This window comes from Oratosquilla oratoria, chromosome 24 (genome assembly GCF_046742065.1).
Source record: "Oratosquilla oratoria isolate Oo_2021 chromosome 24, ASM4674206v1, whole genome shotgun sequence".
Taxonomy (NCBI): domain Eukaryota; kingdom Metazoa; phylum Arthropoda; class Malacostraca; order Stomatopoda; family Squillidae; genus Oratosquilla; species Oratosquilla oratoria.
Genome location: NC_134800.1, coordinates 54,117,649 through 54,142,648, shown reverse-complemented (window position 1 = coordinate 54,142,648; position 25,000 = coordinate 54,117,649). Strand labels below are relative to the sequence as shown.

At 40.0% G+C, this 25,000-nt stretch overlaps 2 protein-coding genes across 3 annotated transcripts in view; one reads left to right on the top strand and one right to left on the bottom strand.

Annotated features, from left to right (window-relative positions):
- The window catches only part of LOC143038349 (salivary peroxidase/catechol oxidase-like), a 27,337-nt gene extending 20,275 nt beyond the window's left edge, over positions 1-7,062 (top strand). Inside the window, exons 9-15 of the mRNA XM_076207380.1 lie at positions 1,185-1,332; positions 1,677-1,854; positions 3,151-3,303; positions 4,846-4,955; positions 6,278-6,366; positions 6,514-6,619; positions 6,987-7,062. Coding sequence (XP_076063495.1) covers positions 1,185-1,332; positions 1,677-1,854; positions 3,151-3,303; positions 4,846-4,955; positions 6,278-6,366; positions 6,514-6,619; positions 6,987-7,062 — 860 coding nt within the window. The remainder of the gene's footprint in view (positions 1-1,184; positions 1,333-1,676; positions 1,855-3,150; positions 3,304-4,845; positions 4,956-6,277; positions 6,367-6,513; positions 6,620-6,986) is intronic.
- A 5,062-nt stretch (positions 7,063-12,124) lies between these two features.
- LOC143038638 (uncharacterized) overlaps positions 12,125-25,000 on the bottom strand; it is a 55,419-nt gene continuing 42,543 nt past the window's right edge. For both annotated transcript variants that reach the window (XM_076208116.1, XM_076208115.1), the window contains 6 exons: positions 24,357-24,497; positions 19,220-19,360; positions 18,222-18,370; positions 17,548-17,683; positions 17,368-17,422; positions 12,125-16,327 (listed from right to left, as the gene is read on the bottom strand). In XM_076208116.1, coding sequence (XP_076064231.1) covers positions 16,218-16,327; positions 17,368-17,422; positions 17,548-17,683; positions 18,222-18,370; positions 19,220-19,360; positions 24,357-24,497 — 732 coding nt within the window. In that variant the 3' untranslated portion in view covers positions 12,125-16,217. The remainder of the gene's footprint in view (positions 16,328-17,367; positions 17,423-17,547; positions 17,684-18,221; positions 18,371-19,219; positions 19,361-24,356; positions 24,498-25,000) is intronic.

The window sequence follows — 25,000 nt, the reverse complement described above, 5'->3', positions numbered from 1 at the left end:
ACGGTCTGGGTGTCCCTGGAGCAAGTGAGTTGTTTGGAACATTTCAAAGATGTACTTTTTTTTTGGTTTGTAACTGGTATAGAGAGAGAGGGCAGACGGACGTAATTAGCTTTCGTTTTGTAGTCGTTGAGAGCATATCCGAAATAAATTGAATGGCGAAGACTTGCAACTTCGTGTGATATAGCCATACACGTGTTTCGGTAATTGGTGATTGCTCAGTAGTGATCGAAGAAGCCCAAAGGATTTTTTTTTTTTTTTCGAAGAGATTGGGCAGAGGAATTCTGCGTAGTGTTCAGATGAACCTTGGGCGTATCACAATTTCTCTGGGACTAATTTCTCTGCTTGTCTCTGCTTGTCTTTCTTCTTGTTCTCTGTCCGTGTTCTCTCTTGCTTCTGCTCTCGGTCTCTGTTTGTCTTTGCTCTGCTTTCTCTCGTCCGATCCGTCTTATATAGTCTGCGAGTAGCTAAAACATATTTCTAACATCAATACGTAAGGTAGTTAGCGCTTTAGCCAATCGGCGAGCGAGCGCACTCTTCCCATCGGTACTGGATACATTTTGGGTTGTTGACATCATTGTAACATTGATTTGAGGTAGTGCGTAGCAAGAATGAAGACACGTGTATACCTTATACAAGATAGGTTTACAGATTATATATATATATATATATATATATATATATATATATATATATATATATATATATATATATATGTATATATATTACATATTACATGACAATAAATGACATGAATCATCATAGAATATCTAAACTTACATTTTATTCACGCAAGGGCGTGGTATAGTTCAATATTGACTAATCGATCGGTATTTATTTATTTCATTTTACTTTATTTATTTGCTTATTTATCTATTTATTCATCTATCTATTTATTTATTTATTTATCTATTTATTAGAAAACACCAGCAGTGTTGAGCTGACCTTCAAATATCTTTTCTTAACATTTGTTATCAGTTTAGTTGTTTGCTGCTGTTTCTGCTAACCTCCCTAAGGATGTGGCACCACTGGAGAGTGGCTGGGAATGTGAGGGAGTGGGTGAACAGCAGACTTCCATTTGGGACGGAACAACCCTTTGATTTGTCTTTTTTCTTTCCACGCTTCCCCTCCCCCACCTTTTGACTCACTGTTTTCTCTTTTCCACTCTCCTGCCCTCTCCCATATAGGGACGCAATACGCCCAGAGTCGGAGACTCTTACCGTTACGCCGTGGTTTCTCCCAAGACTACGACGCCTCCGTCAACCCGAGCATCCTCAACGAGTTCGCCACTGTCGCCTTCAGGTTCGGCCACACCCTCGTCCAAGGAATGATCAAGTAAGTGCTCACACGGGGTCACGGGGAAGAGAAAAGAGGAGCGGCCAGATACGTATGTTATCACGCAGAGCACATTCAATAAGTAATTAAATGAATAGATAGGTAAATGCGAATAAATGTAACGAAACAAAAAATCAAATAAACTAATGCAGAGTTCACACGTATAGACTGCACAGTACAACAGATATAAATGGTGAGCCATGCAATGGTAAATTTTTTTTTTGCGGTTATCCGTTTCTTATGCTACTCATCCCTTTTGCAGCCAGCCCGGTCGTGAATTGAATGTTTATCTGGCTCCGTGGCTGTTTCTCTGTGGCATTCCTTTCCCTTGTTCCTTCCCGCAGACTGTTTGACAAGAGCGGGAGGACCTCCGAGGTACTGCGGCTCAGAGAGAGTTTCCATAGGCCCACGCACCTGTACACACCGGGGAAGCTGGACGAATACCTCCGGGGTTTGGTCACTCAGAAGGCACAACGCTTCGACAACTCCATCACCCGGGAGCTCACCAATCACCTCTTCGATGTAAGTCGGGTACCAAGAAGCCCCATTCAATACTGTCCACGGTCAAGCCCTCACTCCCCTGGTCCTTTCACTTCCCGTTTCGACTCTGCCTAGAGCACTGCGGTCTTCAACAAGAACGAAGTTCTTGAAGAGGCAAAGAACAATTACAAATACCTTTCTATAGCGTTATTTGAAGTTGGACGAAAATCTTGATCTTGCAATTGCAACATCTCCCTCCTTTGAGTTGAGCAGTAGGAGTCACTCAGGTCAGATCAAATTGGGGTAGTTGCTTCAAACCGGTGAGATGACGAGTGGTTGTGTTTCAGTGATCAGCGCCGAAGAGGTACAATGTCTACGTAGTAGAATTATAGCCTTAGAGAAGACTGTTGAGGGCCTTATAGAGGAGAATCGAGTTCTTAGCCCAAAGGCCCGAAACACTGACGACAAACCATGTTTGGATCTTGGGCGGAAAACGGTGAGCAAGAAAACACGGAAAGATGGTAAAAAGTCTTCACCAGGTCCGCTTGAATAAAGAAACACTTTTCAAGCTCTCGCGGGTCTACAAGAAATAAAAACGAAGATGATGCAAAAGAAGAAGTGTAGAGTAGTCGCCAGATTTTTGCTCACCGGTAAAATTTTGGTTGTAAAGGGTAGCCAGGTGAAATATTTAGATAGGGCCTTCTGCAACATAAATAGGAAGCATAGGACTCAAATGTGTTTCACCGTGACGGGGATAGGTGATGTTAGAGACAGGATTGAAGCGTGTATAGTCGGGGAAGGTGACAAGCTCATTATTTGCTTGAGTGCAGGAAGGAATGATTACGTTAGGAGAAGATGCTGAGGTTCTGCAGGAAGATCTTAACAAATTGTTCACATGGTCGGTGAAAGGGCAAATTGATTTCAATATCTCAAAGTTCACCTTGTTAAACGTAGGTTTATCAAACCCTGAAAGCAAATTAAGCTTAGATAACACGTTTTTAGAGAAAACTAAGTGTGAGAGAGACTTGGGAGTTCTAGTGAGTCCTGACCTTAAAACCAGAAAATAGTGCATTAGCGCTAGGAATAGAGATAACAGAGCATTAGGTTTCATTGCTAGGACGGTTAAGAATAGAACTGAAGAGGTAATTATCAAACTATCTGGCGTTAGTTAGACCTATCCTTAACTATGCGGTACAGTTTTGGTCTCCGTCCTGTAGAATGGACATCGATTCACTAGAATCAGTACAGGGGAGAATGACCAAAATAATACATAGGTTCAGAAATTTACCTTGCGAGGAGAGGCTTAGGCACCTTAACTTACACTTTGTTTCTCAACAGATGGAGAACCAGGGCTTCGGCATGGACCTTGTCGCCCTCAACATCCAGCGCGGCCGTGACCACGGCGTCGTGCCCTACAACGAACTGCGGGCGGCCTGCGGCCTCCCACGGGCCACCGATTTCAAGGATTTGCACGATGTCATCCCGCCTCAGGTGAGTGAAGAAGATCCAGGGAAAGGAGAAGGAGGAGGAGGAGGAGGAGGAGGAACAGCAGGATCAGCAGCAGCAACAGCAGGAGGAGAAACATAACCAACTGGAACACGGGATGCTGCCCATGAGGACAACAGCCTATGCAATAGTCAGAACAAAAAATCTGACATGTGTTCTGTCGTTGTTAATGCTGTTGTTATGGGCTGCTTTTTCCAGTGCTTCTGTGATTGAACATTTGTAGTCTTGGGGGAGTGTGGTGTAAAGTCCGGGGGTGGCAGTGATTCAAGGGATATAGGTTTGTGTGGCTCGATGTCAAGGAAAATGTCTGTTATTGTTTCAGTTAGTTGAGAAGATGAAGATATGGTTTGACCCTTGATTTGGAGAACAGGGTGGTGAAATATGAGGGTGATATATTAGAGACTTGTCCATATTTTGGAAAAAGAAGTTTGGGAGGTGACTTGATATGTACAGTAAGTTTGCTATGAATTTTGGTGTAATTGGCAATTATGCTTCAGGCTTGTGTTTGTACTTTTTTGAAAATAATGGAATAGTTGAGGGTTGGGTGTTTTCGAAGTCAGCAGAAGGCTGACTTTGCTCTGTAGGATGTGGCGTAATCCGGATTCCACCAAGGGGCTGTGGTCATTATGTAGATGGTGAGATTTTTGAGATTGATAATTAATTGTACTGCTGAGCTGATTTCATTTGTAAGATAAGCTAGTGCTGTAGTGATTGTTTCGTAGTTTTATACTGTTCTGGTGTTATATGTAGCCACTCGAACAATATTCCAGTTTGTTCGAGGAAGGAAATATCAGGTTTCTAGTTTGTAGAATGGCAGGTCAATACCAATGTAGGTCATTGTATGTGAAATGCTATAGGTTGGTCTGCATTGCATAGTGATAGTGAGTGGTTTATTGCGCAGGCTGCTGCCGAGCTGCGGTACTCGTTCTCACTCACGGCGACCACTGGGCCTACACCGTATCCCAAGTGGGTGTGGGGTGTGACTACGGACCTCCAGAGATCACCATCTCCTGCCTCCACCGTCACGCACAATAGCCGGGGTCACTCATGGGTGTTAGTAGAAAAAATTAAGTTATTGTTAGTGGGACAGACGGTGACTGAATATATCACTCTCTGTTGCTTTTCATTCTTGACATTAGCCTAGGGCACCACTTGGAAGTGGTGATAGCAATTCGCCTTCCTGTTTTCGAATCCCATTCTGTGATGTTGCTTCCCCTTTCTCAGGGAGGAGGGATTCCTAGCCTGTAAGAAACCCGAACCCCTTGTTTCATAGTAGCGATAAGGTTACCCGGCCTTATTCCCTTAAAAATAAGATGCAAGTTTTCATGTTTGTGGAGGGGTTTAAGTAATGTGTTAAATAGTCGGGGCCGCCTCTCATACTTGAGAGCCTGGGATGCCGCGATAAGGATTTAAACGATAGGAGAAACAATATCAATGAAGGACCACCAAAGACCAGGGGCTGCATCCGCCACTGGAATCCAGTGAAGTACTTTCTAACTAACTTCCACCCTTCTACCACCCGAATAGGTGGTGTCCATCTTCGCCAGCCTTTACCGCCATGTAGACGACATCGATCCGTTCATTGCTGGTATTTCCGAGACGCCCGTTGAAGGCGCCATCCTGGGCCCCACTTTTAGGTGAGTCCCGCAGATCCCAATCCAATTCCTAACCGTGACCTACGATAAGAGATAATCTCGGTTAAGAATCAGCAGGGCATTACGAGAATACATAAGAAGCTAATGACCGTAAAAACAAAACCGGTGCTGAAGTAGTCCGATACTAGGGAAGCCATACTAACTGGCTATGCGAATTACACGAAATACTTGGGGAATATATGTGAGAGTTTATATTTTCAAGAGATACTACCAGAGAAACCCTACTGGTTATGTAAGCTGTGCAAATTACTTGTGTGTTATATGTAAGTTTATTTTTTTCAAAAGACTGAAATAACAAACACAGAGGTTTTCTTGCAACCTGTCACAGTGGAAAGTGAGCTACTACCAGTTTGTTGGGAAACCTTGCAGGGAAAACCGAGGGTGTCTTCTATTCTGCCACACAGGATGCATGCCCCGCCATCACCCGGACATGCCGGGACACGTATGGTTAGATGCACAGGGGGCTTTAGTGGTAGGGTAGAGTTGCATGGGGTATGAATATTCTGAATAGAATCTCTTTGTGTGTTGTCAGAATAATGTATCAGACAAACCCGACAGGGCGTAAAATCTATATACCAGATGCTTCTTCCTCCCTTATAAGGGAGGTAGCAGCCAAGGCATGCACCCACCTCCACCCATTCCACCCCATCTGTCACCCGTTTTTTCCTTTACATCTCAGTTCCTCGTGGATAAAGGACCATCCCTGTCTCCCACCCACTACCCAGGTCATAAGTAATGCAGTAAGGGCCAGCTGCTTCATTTACATGGTGGCCCTGCTTCCTCGTTACTTCATGCCAAACTAGAGAAGAGGAGAAATCATTTCGGACCGCGTCAGTCAATCGTCCAATCGCAACCACCCTCCACTCACACCTATCCTTTCCCCTCTCGCTTCCCTGCTCAACAGCCATTCCTCTTTTACTAAAGACTCCCTTCACCCCATCCATCCATCTCATTCTCGGTCCGCAACTCGAGCTCACTACATGAAGGGATTACCAAGGATGAAATGGATGGATGGGGTGAAGGGGCGTAATATATATGTACATATAAAACCTTTTTATCAATATCAATTTTGGTGGTCACCAAGTCAAATAGAATATATTCCATCGAAATAGCACAATACGATTAGATAGGATAACAAAAAAAATATAGTAAAAAAAAAAAAAAAAATCTTAGTTTGATAGTTCTGACGCGAAGGATGCCATCCTGACACAAATCTAGGCTCATGGACACAACGTTAGATACAGGTCACTCTATTTTTCAATTCGTTTCTTATCTAGTATGAGAAATCTTGGGCTCATCTACAGGTGCATCATCGGTGACCAGTTTACAAGACTCAAGAGAGGGGACCGGTTCTTCTATGACAACGCAGATTTGCCAACTTCTTTCACTGAGGGTAAGTACCCTGGCTAGACCCCACAAACAACTACCCGCCATGGAAAAGTTTTTAATTGCGCTTTCCATTTACATAACAGTACCGTCAGTATCAATTTGCCATCTACCAATACATCCCTTACTGACCACAAGCTTTGCATTTCCACAGTTCAACTTCACGAAATCCGGAAGGCTTCGTGGGCGCGGATCCTATGCGACAACGGCGATAATATCGAACACATGCAGCCACTTGCTATGCGTTCCCCTGTGGGCATGTAAGGACTCTTCTACATACGTTCATATTTACATTTTTAAGCACACAAAGACATGTACCCAGTAATTGCGATCTGTTCACAAAAAGGATGCTGGGGTTCGAGTCCTTGGCAGTGCCGCATTTCAATTTCTGCATGTCGGCCTTGATGGCCTAGAATTAAAGTGCATTGTGGTTGTTAAAATGTATCTCTAAGCACTGGGACCCATTCAGTGTTGTACACACACACACACACACATATATATATACATATATATATATATATATATATGTATGTGTATATATACATATGTACATATATACATATATATATAATCTATGAACCTGTGTTGTCTTGGATTTATATATTGTTTCTGTTTTTCCTTCTACAGCAACGAAAAAGTGTCGTGCGCAAGTCCCGCTATTCCGAGGTTGGACCTGACGCCCTGGATCAGCAGCCCATACTGAAAGCATCTAGCGGCTGGGGCTCCCACAGTGGAAGATCAGCAGTAACATAACCTGAAAAATCCCTAGATTGGACAAAAAGTTCCTAGTGTACAAATATTGAGATAGATATAATACATACACTTCCAATAAATAGTGTATATATATATATATATATATATATATATATACAAATATATATGTATATATACATATATTCATATATATATATGTATATATATATATATACATATACATATATGTATATATACATATATTCATATATATATATATATATATACATATATTCATATATATATATGTATATACATACACATATATGTATATATATACATATGAATATATGTATATATATACATATATATATATATATATATATATATATATATACACATGCATACATACAAATAATTTCCAACAGTCGACCCGGGATTCGAACCGAGGCCTCGCTTAACACCAGGCCAATGCCCTACCGGCTGAGTTAAATGAGCTCTTCAAAAGAGTCCAACTTGGAGTTCATCTAACTCCCAAAGAATCTAGGTAGACTGTTAACTGCTGTCCTTACCTACGTTTCACAGAGTCCCGAGCTCAACTCATAGCCAGTGGTGAATCTGATACAAAACCTTGATGAGCTTTCGTCCTTGTAGCAGCGGATACCTTACAAATCATTTTCGACGGTCACCCCAGACCAGTGCCCTACCGACTGAACTAAAGGAGTTTCAAAAGACTCCAAAAAGCCTCGGTTCGAATCCCGGAGCTACTGTCGGAAATTATTTGTAGGATATCCGCCTCTACTAGCAATTCACTTCCCGTATTTACAACTAAAGCTCAAGGTTTCGTACCAGCTTCACCACTGGCTATGAGTAGAGGTCGGGACTCTGGGAAACATAGGTAAAGGACGGCAATTAGTAGTTTACCTAGATTCTTCGGGAGTTAGATGAACTCCAAATTGGAGTCTTTTGAAGCTCCTTTAGCTCAGCCGGTAGGGCATTAGCCTGGTGTCAAGCGAGGCCTCGGTTCGAATTCCGGGTCGACTACCGGAAATTATTTGTATGATATATGCTGCTACTAGCAATTCACTTCAGGTATATTTGAATGGATACATATATATATATATATATATATATATATATATATATAATATGTACACAAGTATATACATACATATATATATATATATGTATATATAATAGGAATAAATTGGTTGTGTATTTCAGATTTTTTTTTTTTTTTTTTTTTTTTTTTTGTTAAAAAATCCCTTTTTGACAATTATTTCACTGGAAATAAAATATGAACGAGTAACACAATGTTTGAATTTTTTGGACCAATTATAGGTTCCTAACCCCCCCGCCCCTTCTATACACACACCAGTCGATTAGTTTACGGTTTGGGAGGATTAATAGTTAGGTTAGGTTAGGTTATATTAGATTAGGTGAGTTGAGGTTAGGTTAGGTTAGGTTAAGTTAGGTTAGGTTAGGTTAGGTTAGCTTAGCTTAGGTTAGTTTAGGTTAGGTTAGATTAGGTTGTTTTACTACAGGGGTAACGAAAAAGGAAGATCTAGTAGAGTAAGATTTTTGATAAACCGGGAGGTTGCTGGTAACGAAGTCAAGTTCAGTAGTTTATCAGAGAGGGTAACTTGGATTGTGATTAGGCTGTGTAAAAGCTACACTCTAAAAATAAATCAGGTTTATGCACCAACTTCACAAGAGTTCAGACGATGTAATTGAGTCCTTCTATGATGGTTTATTTGGGTCAAGAACAAAGTACACGTTGGTAATAGGCGACTTTAATGCTGAAGTAGGGAAGAAGATGGGAGATGAGTCGTGCATTGGGAAGTTTGGTGCAGGTGAGAGAAATGACAGAGGTGAGATGTTAGTCAATTTTGAAGCGAACTACAATATGATATAATAAACATTTTCTTCCAAAAGCTTTTAGGCCGTAAATGGACCTGAAGAGCAACAAAGAACGAAATAGACTTTATATTAGGAGATGAGAGTAAGAGCGTTAGCAATGTTACGGTCATAATTAAAGTAAACAGGTTTATTGCACAGTGCCGAGAGAAATAAACTAATTTAAAAAAAGAAAATAAGACTGGCGAAGGTTAAGGATAACAAGAAGGATTTTCAGTTAGATATTAAAAATGCATTCGAAACTTTAAGAATTAAGGAGGACACCATCAAAGGTACGAATTCTAATTTAGTGAATATAATTAGGGAATCGGCAGAGAAAGTAGGAAATACAAAAAGTATTATGGAAAACAAATAATCCAAAGCTACAAATGACCTACAAATGAGCGTATCAGTTTCCAAATATGTTTCCACCGAGCTCCTGTTAGTCTCGACCATATAGGCAAAGAATTGAAATGGACAAAGTTAATGTAGTTGATTAGATGAAAATCTGTTTACTAGGGACCATTCACTGTGTGGTAATAATATCCCACTTGCGTACATACTATCAATGGCTAATCATGACGGGAGTGGGTTTCTGTATGTAACTCGAGCATACATATATAAGAAATTATACTCAGGTTATATCCCTCTTGATAGGGGAATTGGTTGAGTCAATGTCCATTTGTTGCGTATCGGCTAGGTTCGAGTCCTCAGTCCGACAGCGTATCAGTTTCCAAATATGCTTCTTTCGAGCTCCAGTTAGTCTCAATCGTGTTTGCAAGGAATTGAATTGGAAAAAAGTTAATGTGGTTGATAAGATGAAAATTTGTGTACAGAAGGGAGCAGGTTTTCGGTAATGCAAGTGGAGTTAAAAACGACAGCATTGTTGAAGTTGTTCAGTTTTTTCTCGTATTCTCGATTTTCCTGATTAAAGTTTTTCCATTAACCGGGTGAACTAAAAGTAGATCACTGTATTCTTCCATTTCTTTTCATTATTTGAGCTCAACGGTTCGTCTTGATATAGACATTTTCAAGAGTAAACTGAAATAAAAAAAAATGACATAATTACAGTAATGGTGACAATTGTGTAAAAACAAAATATACAAGAACAATACTGGTAAAATATGGGGGATACAATATAAATGCATACAGATACGATGACAATGGTACAAAAATGAAGTATACAAGAACATAAAAAATTCAAAAGAAGAGAGTGATAAGGAAGCGAATACTTACATTTAAAGGGAGGTGAGAAAAAATGATAAGTTAAGAATGTACGGTATATGTACGCATAGGTCAGGTGGTCGGACAATACGACCTCAGAGGTCACGGAGTAAGGGGGTAGGGGTGGGGGGTTAGGCGGGTGTGGTTACCGTAGGGGAGAGGGAAAGCTGGAGGAAGAAGGGGAGGGGGAAGGGAAGAGGAGGAAGAGGGTGGAAGTGGAAGTGGAGGAGGAGGAGACAAACAAGTGAGGGGGTGGAGGGAGGGAGGAGTGGGAATTTTTTGTTTCTATACTTAGAGGAAAACAAAGGTATACTAGATGTCATATTAGATTGGATGTTAATGACTGGAGCTCTGTCTCTAATATGAAAGGCTTCGAGCAATTGTAGCCTCCTAGGGTCATCACTCGTTCCAATAATTTTGGTGGAACTAATCAATTCCTCCTTGCTGGGTACAGCGTTGTGAAATATTTTGTGATGTTCTTTGATTGCTCCCTCCTGTACATGTAATGATAAGCGACGGCTGACTTTGCATCTTGTAAACCCGATGTAGGTATAGTTATGAGGCTAACAATTCTCCGAAGAATAAGTATATTGGTATACTACATTGGTTCTAGATGTGATGTCTGATCGCCTAGAAGAGTTATTCGTCATGATCAGAGAGGAAGTGCATATTTGGAAACTGATACGCTGTCGGACTGAGAACTCGAACCTAGCCGATACGCAACAAATATATATATATATATATGTATATATATATATATATATATACATATATATATATATATATACATATATATATATATATATATATATATATATATATATATATATATATGTATATATTGTCAAGACCCACCTATGGGCCAGACTAGTCGCGATACGAAAAGATAAAAATAAAGAAAAAAATAAACGTAAGCAGCTCGGACAAGTGACAGAGTTCAGGCAGGATAATCAAACTCTTCGTTACAATTCATTATTATTTACAATGGTAAAACAGACACAGGCAACATAAATGGACATAGAATAAGAAAAGGTAGCAATATGCATTAATCATAAAAATATACTAAAAACATATGTGTTTAATGAATCTAGGGTATATTAATGCTAACACAGTCTTGTAATGATGAGAAGAATAAAAATGAACATATGAAAGAACAGTGGTGGGTTTTCTGTAAACTTCATATTTGAAAAACCTTTCATTTCTATGTATAAGTACATCAAGAAAAGGTAAATTATTATTTTGTTCTATTTCCATAGTGGGATTGATACAGGGGACCAGGAAGTTAAGCTTAGACATGTAAATTTACGGATCATCATTAACAGCCCAAATACATAAAATATCATCAATGTACCTGAACCATGTAACATTATGAGGGAGAATATTAGGTAATAACTTGGTTTTAAAAAATAATTTGGATTTGAAATTCTTATTTACTAATTCTAAAGGATTCTTGTTCAATATAGTCACTCATATTCAAAATGACAATACTACTACTTTCGTCTGCTTTAGTGAATTGCAAGTCTTTTATCTTTTTACCATGTACATACACATGCTATACATAGATACGTATCCACCAACGTCCATACTTACACTACATTATCCTTTGAAAAAATCTTCAAAACGTCGATTGTACAAATTGGACAATCAGTTGTTGAGAAGAGATTTGGGTAGCACTTGTCCTTCAAAGAATATTTTTAGAAACTTCAGGTGAAGTTTCGAATTGTAAGCCTTGGAGAGTTTGACCATCTGTGGTCCCCTTTCACTACTCTGTTGTCGTCTATATGTGCCGTCTATCTTTCGTGCTTTTACTTTTTACTTTCCTTTCACCACTGTCTTTGTTACGTATGATTAGTCACTCACTATTTTCTTCTGTAGGCCCCATGCCTCAGATCATCCGACCTAGTCAAGTTCCATTTACTATATGTATAGGAGAGGGGTATATAAACAGTTGATATTTTTCTTTATTTACTTCACAAATTCTTTTACAATGTGATTCTCTTAGGTACACCACAGGACTCCCATCTGGAATCCTCTATTTGGGTACTAGGTCAGTTCTGCAAAGACGGCATAATTTCTTTAGTCCATTGATCTTTGATATTAGATATAAGAACCTCCCCCAAGGGCGTGACCTTACAATCGTGAACCTATTGAATTTTCTCTTCCTCCACCCTTTCTTCAATCAGAACAACTGTTACAACCCCGTATGCTTACTCAAGTAATCTCGAAATCAATGCACACACCGACTTAGTTTACATATTGTTACATCAGCATAAAAATGAACATTATACAGCAATGAAATCGGGTCCCCAGCGACTGTTTGGAAACATTAGGCGGGGAGCGAGTTTATGCAACTCTTTTGCCTTCTCGCCTTCGGGTATTATATAAATACATAAACTATAAAATATAACAATCGCCATCTACCTCTCTACCCACTTGTCTACCAGGAAACTCCTGGACAGTAATCAGTAAAGGCACGGAATAAATGCGTGGTATCCATTTTACAGAAAAAAAAAATCACTTGGACGCGTAATCCTAGTTATGTAGAAAAGCCACAAAGAAAATAACAGGAAATAGACAGAGCGTTTTTAGCTATTCAGACATTTTCAAATTACAGATTTACAAACAAGAGATTAGAATATATATACAGGGGAAGGGTGACCTTACCCCGTGACCTTCAGCTCGCGGTCATCGAGAGTTTGGGCAACAACTTTCTTAATAATAAAATTACCTAATTTATAAATTTTTTTACTTAATTTTAAATTGTTAACAAATGTATTGTTGACCAGCCTGGATGCTATGATATTTCTATTTAATTGTGAATTACTTTTAACATTCACTTCAGCACTCTCCCAATCAATGCAATGATTGAAAGCCCCAAAGTGACAAATAACATGTTAGACATTACCACTTCTGACGCTGTACTTGTATTGTGTGTGTGTGTGTGTGTGTGTGTGTGTGTGTGTGTGTGTGTGTGTGTGTGTGTGTGTGTGTGTGTGTGTGTGTGTGTGTGTGTGTGTGTGTGTGTTTGTGTGTGTATGCGTGTGTGTGTGTGTGTGTGTGTATGTGTGTGTGTGTGCGTGCGTGTGTGTGTATGTGTGTGTGTGGAGACGAGGTGGCAAATGAAACGTTCAGGCTAGATATATAAATATGATGATCACCTTTGATCTAATACTGTCAGTTCTATTACCCGTTTAACTACATCCTTGACTATATCCCTGACTCATTGTCTTTGGTGCAATATTGTCACCAATGTTAGAGTTGCTGTTTATTGGCAACAAGAGATTAGGGCATGGTGGAATGACATATGCGCTGATGCTTGATAACTTATACATTTGAAGGGTGGGTTAGTTGTTCATAAGCAAAGATAAGGCATTCTGAGTACCTTTGTATTTTTTCGAATTGAACCTTGCAGTCACTCAAGGTGACTTTATATTTTTACTGTTATTTTGAATTTGATTATAATTCAAAAGATAATGACCACTGTGGTCTTAATTTGAAATTTATAGGACAGTTTTAGAGGAAGTTACAAGAACAAATCTATTCTCAAATTTTTATAGCCTTAAACTTCCTATTGACTCAATCACTTATTCTAATAACCTCATACAGAGAAACGAAGACAAAAAGAGACAAAAAATAATAAAAAAACAAATTAGCTATTCCAATTCTCTCGTATTTTTTTTACTAATTATAATTTTTTTTTCATCCTTTTCCACTTGTGTGTACTTGTATATCTTGCAGCACTCATTACTGTCCCACTAAATGATTCCACGCTTCGCACCTGTAGCAGCCTCAGTTTCTAATTTTCGTCTACCAGCATCTGCTTCAGGCATTCTGTGCAAATGTGCAAACATTCCTTGCTTAAGACATAAGAACATAAGAACATAACATAAGAATGAAGGAGACTGCAAGAGACCATAAGGCCTACAGTAGGCAGCTCCATATCCATCACCACCTGTCATCCCCATCCATAAAGTTGTCTAATCGTTTCACATTCCTTGCTTAAGACATAAGAACATAAGAACATAACATAAGAATAAAGGAGACTGCAAGAGACCATAAGGCCTACAGTAGGCAGCTCCATATCCATCACCACCTGTCATCCCCATCCATAAAGTTGTCTAACCGTTTCTTAAAACAGCTGATAGTTTCAGCGCTCACTACATGGTTACCAAGTCTATTCCATTCGTTGAACACCTTACTAGTAAACCTAGTAAACCAATTATTGCCTATTTCCTTCTTAAATCTAAATTTATCCAGTTTAAACCCATTACTGCGAGTCCTGCCCTCTTGTTTTAATATGATGACCTTGTTTGCATCACCCTTGTTAAAGCCTTTGATCCAAAACGTTATCACATTGGGCTATTTTTCCTCCGACTGTCGGAGAAGATTTGCAGCTCACAGCTTTCGGGAGAGAATCCGATATGCTGCACATCAAATGACATCCTGCGTATTTTTGTTGAGAAGACAAAATACTTTTCCTTGGTCATTTTACGGCGGGAAAAGTTCTGGAGATGGGCGGAGGTTTAGGGAAAAGTAGCCCAATGCGATAACCCTTAAAGTAGCCCAATGTGATAACCCCTAAAGTAGCCCAATGTGATAACCCCTAAAGTAGCCCAATGTGATAACCCCTAAAGTAGCCCAATGTGATAACCCTTAAAGTAGCCCAATGTGATAACCCCTAAAGTAGCCCAATGTGATAACCCCTAAAGTAGCCCAATGTGATAACCCCTAAAGTAGCCCAATGTGATAACCCCTAAAGTAGCCCAATGTGATAACCCCTAAAGTAGCCCAAGGTGATAACCCCTAAAGTAGCCCAATGTGATAACCCCTAAAGTAGCCCAATGTGATAACCCCTTTAGGAATTCCCCTCTGCTTCTGGGTCTTGACACCAACAACTCTTATGTTCATCTTGTTTGTCATCAATGCTATTTTTGTCACTTCCACAGAAGTATACAGTCCTCTAGAAAAATATTACAAATATTACAAATTACAGTAAAGGGAGCTACTGGATCACCAGTCCGTACATTTAAGTGTCTCTTTCATTCATTTGATTTTAGTGATATTCATCAACAATTCAGACAATTTACATTGGATGGTAACAAAAATATTTCCTCTAGAATCTACTTGTCTTCATATACAGTTCAGAGACTTCTTTTCAATTCAAGTGCATACTGTATCTCATCTAAACTCATGTCACTCGTCGCAACAATAGCAAATGCTTACCATTATATTGACCTCTTGAATAAGGCTTCCTTTATAACGAGGAGCCCTCTGTTTTTCATAGTAACACCAGGAAAAACTTATAATTGTAGGACAAATGTTGCATTTTGGTGGGAGGGGCAAATTACGAAAGTCTTAAAGGCGATGCACCTCGGGACCTTTGCATCAAGGTGACACTGAACTTCCACTTTAAAACATCACAGGTATGTGGCCACTTTCGTATCACGATCACTGTATCGTTCATAGACATTCACTTTAATCCCATAGAGTAACTAGAAAATGTTTCCTATTCTCGATGGAGAATACGTCCCATCGACGTAGTTAACCGTTAACTCTGCACTTGAGAACAAATGAAAGATGTGTGGCTGTTGCTGACTTCTCTGTCTTGATTTGGATTTGTTATGCAAAACTGGAGTCCCCCTCACCCTACCCATAAGGCCTACAGTAGGCAGCTCCACACGATATCTTGACAGATCATGCTGGTCCGATAAAATGCAAAGAAGCGACTTAGAGGCCAAAATGAACACTCAATAAGAGGCAAATTTGCGATTATTGACCGTGGATAAGTTTCCCTAGAAAAGGCGAAGCCCACGTGGGCCTGTCACCAGAAGATCAGAACAGATGAGTGTATCAGATCCTCGCTCTGACAGATAAATCAAGACCAGTTTAATGCTGAGCTTTCTCCCGAGCTGTGAATGAAGCTCAGCCAAGTGTAAATACATTTGAAATTCGTCCGAGCAAAGCAGTTCAATATCAAGGCCATAAGTCATGTGCTCGATCTGATAATAATAATGCCCTAAGTTGGGTGAGGGATACCAGTCACACTTATTCTCTGTTCTTACAGGAAAAGGAGGAGCACGCACTGTTGACGACATCTGGAGGTTGATGGACGTCCAGTATCGACGGCTCAATCACTTCAAGGCCATCTTCGTCATCTGGAAGATGGGAAATGTGTTACTAATACAGGTTCCTGTTGCTATAAGTTCTGTAAGACCTGTGTCACTTGAAAACAATCTATTGTAATAATCAAACCCGGCCGTCGCGAGCCTCGATCGCGGGTCCCTCTGAGCATGTGTCCCGCTCGCTGCCATCTTGCTACACCGAACTTATAAAAGTATCGAAACCAAATATGAAGACTTGTGTCATGAATTGAGCCGAGTGAACGCTACATGAATTTGTATTACATCGCTGCTACTAGCGATAATCTACTATAAGTTGATCGCAGTTTCCTTGGAGCACTTGCACTATGCCCAAGGTGGGTTACGATAACATGATGCGAACGTCAAATTATTCTTTTGACCAAAATTGTGTCCGCTTTCTCGCGTGTCAGGCATACCAAATAAATAAATAACCGGTTAAAATTTAGTGTAGTTTGGACTTCATTAGATTGTTGTCACCAGATGTAAATTTCTCACCAAGTCCTGCACCACCACTGCCAACACCACTATCACCACCGGCACCGTCACCACAGCTACCACCCCCATCACCACCTCTACCACCATCATCACCACCATCCCCACCATCATCACCATCATCACCATCATCACCACCTTAGTCACCGCTATCATCTATAGGAAGAGGCTAGGCTTCATTGCGTCACTGGAAAGAAAAAAAGAAGGAAAGTTTCTCTCCTCTTCCTCCTCCTACTCCTTTTACCTCTTCCTCTTCTTGGTTTTCTTCCTCGTCATCCTCCTCCTTCCTCTTCCTCCCTCCTCTTTTTCCTCCTTCTCCTCCTCCTTCTCCTCCTCCTTCTCCTCCTCCTCCTCTTTCTCTTTCTTCTCCTCCTCCTCTTTCTCTTTCTTCTCCTCCTCCTCTAGGTCCTCCTCTTTCTCTTCCTCCTCCTCTTCCTGCAGCCGACGCCTTGCCTATTTCCTCTCGGCCACCCACCCTCTGGCCCTCACTCCCCCTTTGTATTTGTTTCATTTTTATCAAGTTTCACTTACCTTGGGCCTCATTTATTCTCAACCTCACTTACCCTGCATGTCGTTGTACAACTTGAGGAGACATTTGTACAGGAAGGTGTATTGCCCCTGCATGGAAGAGAAAGATAAAAACATTCAAGTGATGCCTCGTATGAACGCGATGTATTCCTTGCCAAAACTATGTCCACAGACTCTTATAACGAGAGAGCTCCGACGACATGTGCAGGACCTACCTCGGTCTGGACCATGTTGGTACGGGAGGCGCGCATACGGTACACGGTGTGAAACACGTCTACGTGGTCTTCGTTCTCGATAGCGCTCATCAGGATGTCCAGGGCGATGAACGTGCCCGTCCGCCCAACGCCAGCGCTGTTCGGGCAAGCAGGGAGAGAGGGAAGGTTACCAATAGGCGCTTTATTAAAGGCAAGGCTGGAAGCAAAGGAACTGTTTATCTGCCTGTCTGTTTGCCTGTCTCTCTGCATACCTGTCGGTCTGACTGTCTGTCTGTCTGCCTGCCTGTATGTCTGTCTGTCTGTCTCCCTGCCTGCATGCCTGTCTGCCTGCATGTCTGTCTGTCTGTCTGTCTGTCTGTCTGTCTGTCTGTCTGTCTGTCTGTCTGTGTGTCTGTCTGTCTGTCTGTCTGTCTGTCTGTCTGTCTGTCTGTCTGTCTGTCTGTCTATCTGTCTGTCTGTCTGTCTGTCTGTCTGTCTGTCTGTCTGTCTGTCTGTCTGTCTGTCTGTCTGTCTGTCTGTCTGTCTGTCAATCTGTCTGTCTAACATCCTGTCCCCGAGCCCAATACCACACATGAATCCGGATATGGAAGGAAGCCAGGCTTTGCACCTGTAACGGCATTGAAGAGGTATATACCAGATATTCAACAGCATCAAGAAGGAAGTCTCTCCCTCACCTGCAGTGAACAACGGTGTGGCGACTCTCTTCGGGCGTGTAGTCCCTGACAGCTTTCAGGAAACAGATGAGTTGCTCTGGAGACTCCGGACACTCCATGTCTGGCCACGCCACGAAGTGCATTTGCTGGACGGTGCGGCGCTCCGAGTTCTGGAAGCAAGCAAACGGGTGACCCCACGCGGAAAGTCAGGAGCAGGAAAGCTTCTCTATCAGTCTTTATGAACATCTTGGTTTTCTCCCAAATTCTCATTTCCTTCCCGTTGTTGTTTCTGTATTCTTTCTTAGACCTTATCCGACGTGCAGAGGCATGTGACTTTTGTTCTTGACTTTTTTTTTTAAGAGAAGCCGCGCACACATACTTACATTGGTCAGCTGGATCTTTCTACATAGTGTTTCCATAATAAATGCAGACAAAATAAATTTTCACAAGTGTGCAATTGTGCTAAATATGTATGAACCTTGTTGGATGTAATTAGAGGGTGACTATAGTCGTTGGATTTTGACTGTCCGCTCCATACTTACATTGGTCAGCTGGATCTTTCTACATAGTGTTTCCATTATAAATGCAGACAAAATAAATTTTCATAAGTGTGCAATTGTGCTAAATATGTATGAACCTTGTTGGATGTAATTAGAGGGTGACTATGGTCGTTGGATTTTGACTGTCCGCTCCATACTTACATTGGTCAGCTGGATCTTTCTACATAGTGTTTCCATTATAAATGCAGACAAAATAAATTTTCATAAGTGTGCAATTGTGCTAAATATGTATGAACCTTGTTGGATGTAATTAGAGGGTGACTATGGTCGTTGGATTTTGACTGTCCGCTCCATACTTACCTTGGTCAGCTGGATCTTTCTACATAGTGTTTCCATTATAAATGCAAACAAAATAAATTTTCATAAGTGTGCAATTGTGCTAAATATGTATGAACCTTGTTGGATGTAATTAGAGGGTGACTATGGTCGTTGGATTTTGACTGTCCGCTCCATACTTACCTTGGTCAGCTGGATCTTGCGCATGACGTATCCCCCAGGGTCGTGAGCTGTTTCCATAAGCGTGTTCACAGTCATAGAAATCTCCTCCAGTTCCATTCCAAAGACGTTGTTTGCGTCAGGCCAGTATTTGAAGCACTTTTCCTGTAGGGAAGCGAGCGAACAAGCAAGTTTGCATGAGGACTTGACAGCATAAGAACGTAAGAATGGAGGAGACTTAAAGAGACCATAAGGCCTGCACTAGGCAGTTCCATACCCATTACCGTCTATCATCCCCGTCCATAAAGTTATCTAACCTTCTCTTAAGCGATCAATAGTTTCAGCTTTCACGACATGGTTACTAAGTCTATTCCATTCGTTAACCCATTCAACTCATGTCAGCCGCTTGTGGTGTAGATACGAAAAACCGGATATGGTAGGCCTCGCGCCGGCCCGTACATCCGAATATCATCTGATGCGGCTTGACCGCGCGAGGATTGACGTCATATTTTTCTGGTGTTTGATCAAGCATTTAGGGGTTTCATGATTTTTTTTTTTTTTCAACCAAATGACAAGACATCTTATCATCGGAGTTTAAAGGGTCAACCAATCTGTTGGTAAGCCAGCTCTCGCCTCTTTGGCTGATTTGCAGTACAGTCGATCAGAAAACTACTTTTATGTATTAAAAAAAATGCTGCAGCATCTAACAGTAATGATAGACAATTTGATAGACAATTTGACCCTACCTAGAGGTAAGAAAGATGCTAAAATGTCCTCAACGTTTTTTTTTAATACAAATTTACCTACCCATACCAAAAATATTCAGTCTTGAAAAAGAGTAACCCTCCCTCCCTCCCTCCCGCTCTCCATCCCTCGCTTTCTGTCTCTCTCTCTCCCTCCCTCCCTCTCTCTCTCCCTCCCTCTCTCCCTTCCTCGATCGGTCACATCACCTGTCACGGGCGTTAGTAGCGATATCATCATCATCATCATCATCATCATCATCATCATCATCATCATCATCATCATCATCATCATCATCATCATCATCATCATCATCATCATCATCATCATCATCATCATCATCATCATCATCATCATCATCATCATCATCATCATCATCATCATCATCATCCCAATCATCATCATCATCATCATCATCATCATCATCATCATCATCATCATCATCATCATCATCATCATCATCATCATTATCATCATTACCATCATCGTCAACATCATCACCATCTTCATCGTCATCATCGTCATCATCGTCAACATCGTCACGATCTATATCGTTATTATCGACATCATTGTCACAACTCAACTTCAACTGTCATTTTGTCTTATCCGTGAAAGTCATATTATCAACTCCAACAAAGTTTTGCTTTCGCTCGCTTTCGTTTGTCTCTGAGCAAATATGGATCATGTAACACACCAATAGATTCCGGTGGTTAACACGATTCGGAATCTTTTTAATGATTAAAACAGAGAGGGACTTTTACGTCAATCATGGCGAGGTTCTGTCCCAAGACTGATACTAATTTTGTACAGTCGGCGTGTGCTGCTTCCACAGATCGTCGTTACCTGTGGCGTGGAACGTCGGAATAAATCAAGTAATATTCAGAGCTAGTTCGGTCACAGAAATAAAAAATAAGGAGGGAAATGAACAACCATGGTGCAGATATAAGGTGTCAGAGTGCTTCTCCTAAAAACATAATTCTACGAGTATCTATCGTTGTCATTATTAACATTACCATCACCAAAGTTGTAAGACCATCATTTTTATATTTATCTATATTTTGCTGTAAATAGTGATATCTAGCCTTGGCATTATCAGTGTAATTGTTATTTTTTGTTTTTATAATCATGGAATCCATTACCGTTTATGTCGCTTTTTTTTTTTTTTTTTTTTTTTTTCAACAGCCCTACTATGGCAACATTCTTATTTTGTTGTAGTCATTCTTTCTGGTGACGGACCATGCCTTACTCGCTAGCGCATGCTACGTTGTTTCAACAAGAAGATTTGCTTAGTTCAGTCATGGGTTTCCAGCAGGGAAAAAAATACTTTTATTTTTTCCAGAGCCATTTTTCATTTTTTTTTCTTTTTTTTATTTCACCAGAGCCATTTCTTTAATTACCAGAGCCATTTTTGATATTTCCAGAGCCATGTTTTTGCAGGTTCGATTTCCTTCAAACTATTGGAAGGCTAACTCATTACTCATGTACATCTGATGCCAAATAATCCCCAATAAATAAATAAATACTCATGTGCATGATTTTTTTTTCTTTTTTTTTTTCTTTTTTTTTTTTAACAAATCAGCCTTTAATTTTGGGGGGAGGGGGATGAGTAAAACTGATTGGCAGACAAAGTGCCTCTGGTTTCACTGGCAGTGGTTGGGGGTGGAAATGCACAAGCCTTGCAATACACCGTTAGAGTACCACCACTGCCCCGATCCACTTCAAGCCAATCTAGGTTCCACGAGCGTATAGTAGATTCATGCTTTACTGGTTTTCGTTTTCCTTGGCCCTTGTCCGTAGAGTATGAATAAGGCTTTGCTGGTCCAGAAGCGGTTCCTGCCGTCAAAACACTCTCCCTCGATTCTGAAAAGACTGAATCTGAGGGCAAACCATCTTCACTCATCTTTACTCGCTTCACTAGAAATCACTCCATGATGTACGATCATCGAAAGTTTGGCATGGACGTGACGTACGAACGTAGACCTAGCTACCGTAAACCTAAGCTAGCTAACGAATAATTTTTTATTTTTGTATTTTTTATTCTCCCTCCAAAGATCCATATTTATGAACTATCAAATGTTCATACTTATACTTAAATTTATTTACTTTCAATTACTAAACAAACATTTGATTCTATTTTGTTTTCTCATGAATACGCGAACGAGGTTATAAATGGGATTTCCGTTTCCCTCCTAGGCCTCGAGCGAGTTTGCATATGTACAGTGTACGTATGCATGCGGTGATGTGGTATTGGGTATGGTGCATTGTACATGTAGTCAGCGCGTTGGTTGGGCAGTTAGCTGCATGCAACCAATGAACTTCCCTTTATACAGGTACCATGCAATTCGCAACTAGCGACATTATGTAGCACTATAGTCGTGTAGAGTCTAATCAACATGTACTAGTATACGCGCGCATGCAGCTGATACGAAGCTAGGCCAAGTAAGACATTGAACTCTAGCAGCTATACCGCGTACACATACGTACGTACATCAACAAATTAAAGTTGATTGATGCGTTGCGTTTATGATATCGATTGATAATGCAATGATTGATCATGGGTAAGTTGTGTTTGCTCTGATCCTTTCATCAATAGTGATGGGATTCAGGGATTGCCAAATGATGGATAATGTATGAAAAACGTTGAATCTTGCCGCGGGAGCGATTTTTTTGTGGGGGATCGCTCCCGCTTTTGGATTTGCGAGAGCGACATTGGAACTTTCCCGAGCGAAATCGCTCGTCGCTCCCGTGTATTTTTTTCGGTGGTTCCCAGTCACCACAGTGATGGTGGCACCAGTGTTGGTACCGATAATTGGTGCAAGTAATTGTACAGGTGGTGACAAAGGTCACTCCCAGTAATAATGACAAATAATGCTGAGGCTACTAAGGAAAGAACTGATAAGATGAAGGCCACAAGAATAGAACAGTTAAGCTTGTATGAGGCGACAGATAGAATAAATGTATATCACCATGGCGTTCTCATACTGTAAGTGATTACAAAGAATTACAAAGGAAGAGCATGCTGACAGGAAACCTTTTGGTTCATAACTAGGTCGGATGCTGGAAAAATAATGATAATAGATAAATAGATAAATAGATAAACCGATAATAATAAACAGTAAACAAGCAAATAAATAACAATAATCTATAATAGATCATGGATTAATAGATAATAAAAAATAAACAGATAAATAGTAATAGATAAATAAATAAAATAGAATAAAATAAATGGCAGACATTATAGCATCTTTTTTAGGTGTTTATCTAAATGAATATTAAAACTTCGAACTGTACTACATTGCACTGCCCCTACAGGAAGTGTATTCCATTCCTTTACTAAACGATTGGCAAAGTTGTTTCTACCCACTTCCAAATCAAATCTACTTCCAGACAGTTTGAGACCATTATTTCTTGTCTGATTAGCATTCATTGTGAAAATTTCATCACTTTTGATGTCAATTCCTTTTAGGATCTTAAAGACCTGTAAAAAATTACCCCTAAATCTACACTTTTTGGGGGAAAATAGATTCACATGTTTTAGTCGATTTTCTTATTCATTTCTAATATCTGGAATTATTTTTGTGGCTCGCTGTTGTATTTTTTCCAATCTGTTAATGTCTTTAATGGGGTTCGACGACCATACGGATACAGTATATTCCAAATGTGAATGAACTAACGATTTACATAGTTTGTTAATGACAGATGAACTTTTAAAATCAAAAGATTGCGCAATAAGTCCTAGAATCTTATTTGCTTTCTCTAAGGCGGAAATACGCTGCTTAGATGATTTGATATCACTACTGATGATTACGCCGATATCCTTTTAAATATTCACTTTGGTTAAAGATGTTCCAAATAACTTGTAATCGTACTTATTGTTATTTTTACCTATGTATATAACCTTACATTTGCTTGTGTTAAATTTCATTAGCCACTTTTCAGACCATTGCTATAGTTTATCTAAATCTTCTTGAACATCTAATTGACTTAAGTGATCATTTGCCATTACGCGCAGTTTTGTATCATCAGCAAATTTGGAGACAATAGACTTTAATCCGTGGTCTATCATTTATAAATACTATGAATAGAAGTGGACCAACAACGGAGCCCTGAGGAACTCCACTCGTAACATTTTTCCATCTAGAAAATTTGCCAATTAGAACAACTCCCCCTACCAGGAGGCTAGGACGGTGCCCCTTACAGAGAAGTTTGTAGCGTGGAATTTAATGAACCATGCTTTTGGTCCAACTCGCTACTGGCAAGATTCGAACTGCCTTCACCTTGACCTCCGTTGCAATTAGCGACGCTCTAACCCGCTCGGCCATACTGTAAGTACTACAGCCATTTGACTCTAGTCAGGGATAGGTTCCCGGTCCCAGAAACGGACCAAGGGAATCTTATCAAAAAGAATCTGTTCACTTACCACATTATCTTTTCCCTCGTAGCACCTCGTTACCATCACGATCATATGAACCTCCTGTTCCCAGATCATCCTCCAGAAGTCGTTGATGAGGATTTTCTTCGGGCCTTGGCAGGCAATGAACTGGCGAGGTTTGTCATATCCCTGCAAGGAGAAGGGGGTGACAAACTTGTGAATTCTAGGAAGATGTGGATGAACCTGGAGATGAACGATTGGGAGGCCTTTGTAGTAATAGTGGATATGCCCCGAATAGGATGGGAAGGATGAGGCGATGTATATGATATATTTTTTTAGTCTCTTTATTTCTTTGTTTCCATGTTTATGTATGATTATTAGACATATTACAAAAAAAGTCTGTATTATTTGGCTTTAAACTTCAAAAAATGATATTCCCTGCATGAGGTTATTCAAATATGAAAGTAAATTTAGTCTTTGGAAATTCATCAAAACTGTCCTATCCAGTTCAAACTAATATCGTAACGGTAATTATTTTTTCAATTGTAATGAAATTCAAAACAACAATAGAAAAATTCCGTCCAATTATATATATATATATATATATATATATATATATATATATATGTATATAATATATATATATATATATACATTTTTACATATATATATATATATATATACATATGTAC